This window comes from Pyrus communis, chromosome 6 (assembly GCF_963583255.1).
Source record: "Pyrus communis chromosome 6, drPyrComm1.1, whole genome shotgun sequence".
NCBI classification, from domain to species: Eukaryota; Viridiplantae; Streptophyta; class Magnoliopsida; order Rosales; family Rosaceae; genus Pyrus; species Pyrus communis.
This window is the reverse complement of record NC_084808.1, coordinates 4,677,448-4,686,476: the sequence shown is the minus strand read 5'-3', so window position 1 is coordinate 4,686,476 and position 9,029 is coordinate 4,677,448. Positions and strand designations below refer to the sequence as shown.

At 43.5% G+C, this 9,029-nt stretch overlaps 1 protein-coding gene across 1 annotated transcript; it reads right to left on the bottom strand.

The window, feature by feature from the left end:
* Positions 1–2,140: 2,140 nt before the first annotated feature.
* LOC137735951 (uncharacterized) lies at positions 2,141–2,470 on the bottom strand. Its single transcript, XM_068475302.1, has one exon. The coding sequence runs from the start codon at positions 2,468–2,470 to the stop codon at positions 2,141–2,143; it is 330 nt and encodes a 109-aa protein (XP_068331403.1).
* Positions 2,471–9,029: the final 6,559 nt, after the last annotated feature.

The window sequence follows — 9,029 nt, the reverse complement described above, 5'->3', positions numbered from 1 at the left end:
GAAATCAGGGCATGCTGGTCGTCACGTGAGAGTGACCTAACCATGTGCACAGTGCGGAAGCTAAGAATAATAATAAAAGTACGAACAAGCGTAAGTATGAAAAACAATATTCAGAGCATAGAAAACCTAGTGCAGTCCAAAGGAACAAACACTAACTAAAACAAACCCAGAGGGGGTCTTACACTGGTGATAATCTGTAGGATATGCCGTGAATTCCTCGTAAGCCACCAAAATAGCAATCCAAACTAGAACCTGGAGGGGCGCAAAGCAGAAAGTGTAAGTGGGCAAAAACAAAGCTTTTCAAAATCATTTCATCATTAAAAGTTCTAACCCCTCGCCGTAAAACCTGTATAGGTTCCAGGAAAATAGAATATACACGTATATCGAAAACATGCTCAGAATATGCCATGTCTAATGCCTCTACATAAAATGTATGTAACTCAGGTAATGTCAATGAATGCAATGTAATATGTCAGCCGGAGTCACCTAACGTGACCTGTACGGCTGAATCTAGAGCTTAAATCTCCAACTCACTAAGTATACTTGCACACGGGTTGGACCCACCTAAAGTGGTCTGTACGACAAGACTGGGTGTAAATAAATACGCTGAAGTGCTACGATCACGTGAAGACTGGGCGAATAATCGCGGGTCACCTACGAGTCGGAACCACCTATAGTGGTCTGTACGACAGGACTGTTCACCTAACTTGGATCCAAGATGAGCGTGTGGTGCAGGAGGTGAACATCATGTGAAGAACTATGCCCTACTCTGAGCAGGAGCACTAACACCGGGGCTGCAGGTTATGAGCTCTCTAGGCATCACACATCACTACTAATCACAAACATAAACCATAACTTACCTGGCACTTACCTGTGCGTTCACAACACCAAACATACATATATGCAACTACTAATGCATAAATAAATAGGCAAACGCAACGCATGGCATTTAAAACATATAAACATTTCATTTCATTTTCTGGGAAAAACCACAAGTATATAGGTATATACGAAAAACCAAAAGCCCACTCACTGGTATGTAGCAGGGTCATAACCTCCTTGCCTCGAGTGACTGCGCTCGTCCTCGAATAGGTCTCACCTATATGCGAAACAACTATAAAAACATTAATTTGAAGCACATAACCAAAACTAGGTAATAACTTCTCATACAAAGCTCAAATGGGGTGCATGAATACACCAACATGATTTACTCAACCTCACGAACAACCCCATATTTTTAAAATAATTTTCTGAACTCCCACGCGCCGCCACGTGCCAGGCACACTAACGGCGTCAGTTAACACCGTCAGGAATATTTCATTAAAACTAACAGATTCCGTTAAAGTTAACCTAACACCGTTAAGAATATTCCGTCAAAACTGATGGAATATTCCGTCTTCTTCTCCGGCATACCTCCGGTACCGTCATCGTCACCGTTGCCGGAAAATCAGGAAATTTTCAAATCTTTGTTTCTCACTCGTTTTTCAACCAAATTCTATAAAATTGGTACCAAAATGAAGCTTACAACAAGTAAAACAAAACCTTACCACTTTCAAGCCCTGAAATTCATGGAATCACGCCGGAGAAACTTCACAAAATCCAGCCAAACTTGCAACTCATGATCTCAACGTTCAAAACCTTCCAACGAACCACCCCGAGCTTCCTAAGGACCTCACTAAGCTTCCTATAAGCTTCAAATTCCCTGAAAAACAACATTTCACGTATGCATGAACAATGGCCAAAATCGGGGTTCTATGGTTCGACGTGAAATCGAAGGATTTCCTACCTGAAATGGGTATGGTTGAACTCTTATGAACCTCATGAACACAAAGGTATAGTTTTCCACCTTAATCTACAACGTTTTCACAGGTTTTTGGTCTTGTTCGTAGGAAGAAGAAGAGAAAGAGAGAGAGAGAGACACGAGACAGGGAAGGAGATGAGGATGAGAGTATGAGTGTGTGTGTGTGGTCCAGATGCAGCCAACCAAAACCCCAAAACAACCACACAACGAAACATAACCACTAGGGGCAAAATCGTCATTTCACACCTACGATACAAATAATCCGAGACGGGCTGTCACAACCTACCCACTTTAAGAAAATTTTGTCCCGAAATTCATAGCAACCACTCACACCAACCACTAGCGATCAAGGAACAAATGAGGATACAAATCTCTCATCCGATCTTCTGTCTCCCAAGTAGCCTCCTCCACTGAGTGATTCCTCCACAAAACTTTCACTAAATTCACAGTCTTGTTCCTCAGAACCTTTTCCTTCCAATCTAGAATCGTTACCGGTTCCTCATCATAAGTCAAATCTGGATTAATTTCCAAGGGTTGAGGAGGTTTCACATGTGACGGATCTGCAACGTAATGACGAAGCATGGACACATGAAAAACTTTATACACTTTAGCCAGCTCAGAAGGCAGCTCAAGCCTGTAAGCCACTTCACCAACTCGCTCAGTGATCATGTACGGTCCGATATACCTGGAACTTAGCTTACCTTTCTTTCCAAACCGCACAACACCTCTCTACGGTGAAAGCTTCATAAACACCCAATCGCCAACTTCATACACTCTGTCAGTAGCATGTCTGTCTGCTAAGCTCTTTTGTCGATCTTGGGCTCCTTTCAGGTTAGACTTAATTACTTGAACATTTTGAGTAGTCTCCTCAACAATCTCGGGGCCCACCAAAACTCTTTCTCCGACCTCAGACCAACATAAGGGTGTACGACAAGATTTACCATACAGCGCCTCAAATGGTGACATGCCAATACTCGAATGAAAGCTGTTGTTGTAGGCAAATTCCATTAAATCCAACCGCTTGTGCCAAGCATCGCCAAACTGCAACACCGAAGATCTCAACATATCCTCCAACATCTGAATGGTCCTCTCTGACTGTCCATCTATCTGAGGATGATATGTCGTACTGTAAAGTAATCTCGTACCCAAAGCTTCCTGAAAGCCACCTAGAATTTAGAAGTAAATCTTGGGTCACGATCCGAGACAATACTCACCGGAACACCATGGTACCTCACAATCTTCGATATGAACAACTTAACTAATCGGCCCAAAAAATACTTTTCCCTCACTGGAATAAAATGCGCTGACTTGGTAAGCCGATCAACTATCACCCAAATGTTGTCAAAACCATTATGTGTACGCGGAAGCTTATACACAAAATCTATAGTAATGTTTTCCCATTTCCACTCTGGAACGGGAAGCGGCTGCAACAACCCAAACGGCTTCTTCCTTTCTGCTTTAACTTGTTGGCAAACGGCACACCTAGTCACATACTCAGCTATCTCCCTCTTCATACCTGGCCAATAATAAAATGGTCAAATGGTATGATAAATTTTAGTAGCTCTTGGATGCATCGCATAAGCTGAGATATGCACTTCATCAAGAATTGCTTTCTTTAATTCCAAATTATTTGGCACAAACATCCTACTCTCCTGCATTAGCATGCCATTCGATTCACGAACTCTGAGGTCTTTCCTTTTCCCCTGATTCCTAGGTTGAATTATTTCCTGAGTCTCCTCACCAACCAGTTGGGCTTCAAGTACACGATCAATTAAAATCGACTTAACTTGAAAATTAGCAAGTAAAGCTACCTCCTGATCTTCTGCCTCTAACCTCACTATAGTTAATCTCAAATTTGCTAGAAGAGGAACACGACTAGCGTATAGCGCATTAATACGGCCCTGATATTTTCTACTAAGTGCATCAGCTACCACATTCGCACGACCAGGGTGATAATCAATCGTGCAATCATAATCACCAAGTAGTTCCAACCACCTCCGCTGACAAAGATTAAGATCCCTCTGCGTGAAAAGATATTGAAGACTCTTATGATCCGTAAAGATCTTGTATTTTTCCCCATAAAGATAATGTCTCCACATCTTCAAAGCAAAGATAATGGCCGCTAACTCCAAATCATGTGTAGGGTAATTCAACTCATGAGGCTTTAATTGTCGTGAAGCATAAGCAATCACCCTACCATGTTGCATCAACACACATCCCAGACCATTTAAGGAAGCATCATTATAGACTTTGAAATTACCACTATCGTCTGGAAGTGCCAAAACAGGTGCATGAGTGAGACAACACTTCAACTGCTGGAAACTCTGCTCATAATTATCATCCCACTCAAATTTAACATCCTTCCTCGTTTAACTCGTCAGTGGTAAAGCAATCACGGAAACCATCGGTAATACCCAGCCAAACCAAGGAAACTCCTCACCTGTGTGACGGTTCGTGGTTGCTCCCACTTCTCCACTACTACTACCTTTTGAGGATCCACCAAAATACCTTGAGCAGATATGACGTGTCCCAAAAATGCCACTTGATCTAACCAAAATTGACACTTGCTAAACTTAGCATGCAGTTGGTGTTCCCTCAACCTTTTCAACACCAAAGTAAGATGTCGAACATGCTCGGATTTAGAATTAGAGTATACCAGGATATCGTCAATGAAGATAATGACAAACCTATCCAAATATGGCTAGAATACCCGGTTCATCAAATCCATAAAAGCTGCTGGTGCATTCGTCAATCCAAATGGCATTACCAGAAACTCGTAATGACTGTAACGAGTCCTGAAAGCTGTCTCAGGGACATCCTCTCTACTGATTTTCAACTGATAATAACTAGACCTCAAATCAATCTTGGAAAATACATAAGCACCTCGAAGGTGATTGCACAAATCATCAATACGCGGCAATGGATAACGATTTTTAATTGTTACCCGATTCAATTGCCAGTAATCAATGCATAGCCTCAAAGTCCCGTCTTTCTTCCTCACAAACAACACTGGAGCTCCCCAAGGTGAAGTACTAGGCTGAATAAAATCTTTATCCACTAATTCCTGCAACTGGATTTTCAATTCCCTCAACTCAGCAGGAGCCATACGATAAGGAGTCAAGGATATAGGATTAGTACCTGGAAGCAAATCAATGGTGAACTCCACGTCTCGATCTGGCGGCAAACCAGGTAAATCATCAGGGAAAACATCAGGAAAATGCCTGACTACCTTTACATCTTGCACACTACTAGGAGCAACATCGTTCAGCACTACATGAGCTAAGTATCCCTGGCAACCTTTTGATAACAACCTTTTTGCTCGCACAGCAGAAATAACGCCATGTCTCACCCCACTCTGCTCACCCACAAAAGTAACCACAGGTAATCCAGGACGATGGAAGGTAACTATTTTCCTGTAACAATCAATACTGGCACGATTGAAATGCAACCAATCCGTGCCCAAAGTCACATCAAAATCAACAATATCCAACGGGATAAGGTCAGCTGGCATAACAACATCCTCCACCATCACTGGAGATCCTGGGTGCACACAATCAACAATATATCTCTCCCTTCTAGGCATAGCAAACTCTAAATCATACCCTAGAGGTGTAGGGTGAGGTTGCGTTACTTGAGCAAAAGTATGAGAAATAACATAATGTATAGCACCACAGTCAATCAATACTCTAGAAAAATAACCAAGGATATTTAACGTACCCATGATCAAGTTTGGATTATTCTGAGCATCCCGCAGAGAGATATTGTGGATACGCCCCTGGGTCTGTTGCCGTCCACCACGACCTCTACTAGTCTGACCACCTCGACTCTGCACACTATGCCCCTAACTAAGCTGACCAGACTGCCTTGAAGACCCCGCACTACTAGCAGCAATCTCCACTGCTGAGGCTGTCCTCCCTGGTACCACTGAGATCCACCCGCGAAAACTGGTGGATACGGCATACAGCCACCCGAATACTGGGGATACCCACTATGTGAATAAGGATCCTGGGGATATGGATATTATCCTGGGGCATAAGGAACGGCATCACCCTGATAATAATAGGCATCACCACGACCCGTCTGACCATAACTACTAGGGCCAAGGACCTGCTGGATCAACGCAGGTAGTGGCAAGAAAGACTGCTGGAGCCTCTGCTGACTCTGGGGACAATTTGCACCTCGATGTCCCATCTGCCCACAAGTAAAACAACCACTGTTGCCTCTCCTGTACTCTCCAAAATGCCGATTATTACACCTGCGGCAAACCGAAGCCCTTCTTCTACCAGTATCACCCTGCCTCTAGCCTCTAGTACCCCCAGCAAATCTACCACCCCGACCCTGACCAGTGGCACTAAAACCACCGCTGGAAGAACTAGAACTAGTCACACCTCGCTTAAAACTCTAGGTCTTTCGAGGTCCTAGAGATGCCTGACCTTTGCCCTGGACGTCTTTCCTCTGATTGCTACATTTTTCTTCCTCCTCACTCTCGCTAAGCATGTTCTCAGAATCCTCAATCCTCAACAGAATCTCATAGAACTCCTGGTAAGAGTCGCAAGGGGTAGCGGTCGTCATAGAACACCACTTCTTCTTAGTACCCAAAGGAAAACGACGGAGCATCTCACCCGGATTGGCAGCAACCTCCGGATAATAACAGGATAAATCAGTAAATCTCCGATAATACTCGTTCGCCGTCAACTTCCCTTGCCTCAACTCGGTGAATTCGATGTACTCAGGAGGCACAAACCTTTTCCGAAACAACTGCCTAAACACCTCACATTCAGTCCTTTCCTCTGGGGTCAAACGACGAACCTCCTGCTCCCACCAGGATGCCGATTCCTTATCCAAGAACCAAGATGTCGTCTCAACCCACTTCTCAACAGGGAGATTCCCCTGATTATGCAACACTCGGAAAGTCTTTTCAATATGTTCCAGCCACCGTTCAGCTCCCTCAAAATCCTCGTGGCCCTCAAACTTATCCAACTTCAGATTGTACATAGTCTCCAGAGGAGTCCTCTGGGGAAGGCGGAGCGCCGACTGAATAGCGGTAGCGATAGCTTCCCCCAATTGAGCTATATCGGGAAACTAGGCTCAGTAAAGCGACATGGTTCCCTACGAGGCGGCATAGTTCTGACAGAAGACAACAAAACAATTATAACACTCACAAAATATACAGGACTGCCAAACCTAGGCTTTGATACCAAACTGACACACCCCGACCGAAATCAGGGCATGCTGGCCGTCACGTGAGGGTGATGTAACCATGTGCATAATGCGGAAGCTAAGAATAATAATAAAAGTACGAACAAATAAAAATCAAACTACACATAGAGTAGTTAACATACATGTACGAGCGTAAGTGTGGAAAACAATATTCAGAGCACAGAAAGCCTAATGCAGTCTAGAGGAACAAACACTAACTAAAACACACCCAGAGGAGGTCATACACTGGTGATAATCTGTCGGATATGCCGTGAATTCCTCGTGAGCCACCAAAAGAGCAATCCAAACCAGAACCTGGAGGGGCGCAAAATAGAAAGTGTGAGTGGGCAAAAACAAAGCTTTTCAAAATCATTTCATTATCAAAAGTTCTAACCCCTCGTCGTAAAACCTGTATAGTTTCCCCAAAAATAGAATATACACATATATCAAAAACATGCTCAGAATATGCCATGTCGAATGCCTCTACATAAAATGTACGTAACTCAGGTAATGTCAATCAATGCAATGTAATATGTCAGCCGGAGTCACCTAACGTGACTTGTACAGCTGAACTAGAGCTCAAATCTCCAACTCACTAACTATACTTGCACACGAGAAGGAACCACCTAAAGTGGTCTGTACGATAGGACTAGGTGTAAATAAATACGCTCAAGTGCTACGATCACGTGAAGACTCGGCGAATAATCGCGGGTCACCTACGAGTCGGAACCACCTATAATGGTCTATACGACAGGACTGTGCACCTAACTTGGATCTAAGATGAGTGTGTGGTGCGGGAGGTGAACATCACGTGAAGGACTGTGCCTTACTCTGGGAGGGAGCACTAACACCGGGGGTGCAGGTTATGAGCTCTCTAGGCATCACACATCATTACTAATCACAAACATAAACCATAACTTACCTGTGTATCCGCAGCACTAAACATACATATATTCAACTACTGATGCATAAATAAATAGGCAAACAGAACGCATGGCATTTAAAACATATAAACATTTCATTTCATTTTCTGGGAAAAACCACAAGTATATAGGTATGTACGGAAAACCAAAAGCCCACTCACTGGTATGTAGAAGGGTCATAACCCCCTTGCCTCGAGTGACTGCACTTGTCCACGGGATAGGTCTCACCTATATGCGAAACAATTATAAAAACGTTAATTTAAAGCACATAACCAAAACTAGGTAATAACTTCTCATACAAAGCTCAAATGGGGTGCATGAATACACCAACGTAATTTACTCAACCTCACGAACAACCCCATATTTTTAAAATAATTTTCTGACCTCCCACGCGCCGGCACACGCCGGCAAATGCACGGCCAGACGCGCTGGCCATGTGCCAAGCACACTAACGGCGTCAGTTAACACCGTCAGGAATATTTCGTTAAAACTAACAGATTCCGTTAAAGTTAACCTAACACCATTAAGAATATTCCGTCAAAACTGATGGAATATTCCGTCTTCATCTCCAGCACACCTCCGGTGCCGTCGCCGTCGCCGAAAATTCGGGAAATTTTCAAACCTTTGTTTCTCACTCGTTTTTCAACCAAATTCTATAAAATTGGTACCAAAATGAAGCTTACAACAAGTAGAACAAAACCTTACCACTTTCAAGCCCTGAAATTCACGGAATCACGCCGGAGAAACTTCACAAAATCCGGCCAAACTTGCAACTCACGATCCTGACATCCAAAACCTTCCAACGAACCGCCCCGAGCTTCCTAAGGACCTCACTAAGCTTCCTACAAGCTTCAAATTTCCTGAAAAACAACATTTCACGTATGCATGAACAGTGACCAAAATCGGGGTTCCATGGTTCGACATGAAATCGAAGGATTTCCTACCTGAAATGGGTATGGTTGAACTCATATGAACCTCACGAACACAAAGGTATAGTTTTCCACCTCGATCTACAACGTTTTCACAGGTTTTTGGTCTTGTCCGTACGAAGAAGAAGAAGAGAAAGAGAGAGAGACACACGGGACAGGGAAGGAGATGAGGATGAG

Bases quoted from the DNA above. Each gene is read 5' to 3' on its own strand.
- LOC137735951 (XM_068475302.1), bottom strand. From the start codon at position 2,470: ATGATCACTGAGCGAGTTGGTGAAGTGGCTTACAGGCTTGAGCTGCCT.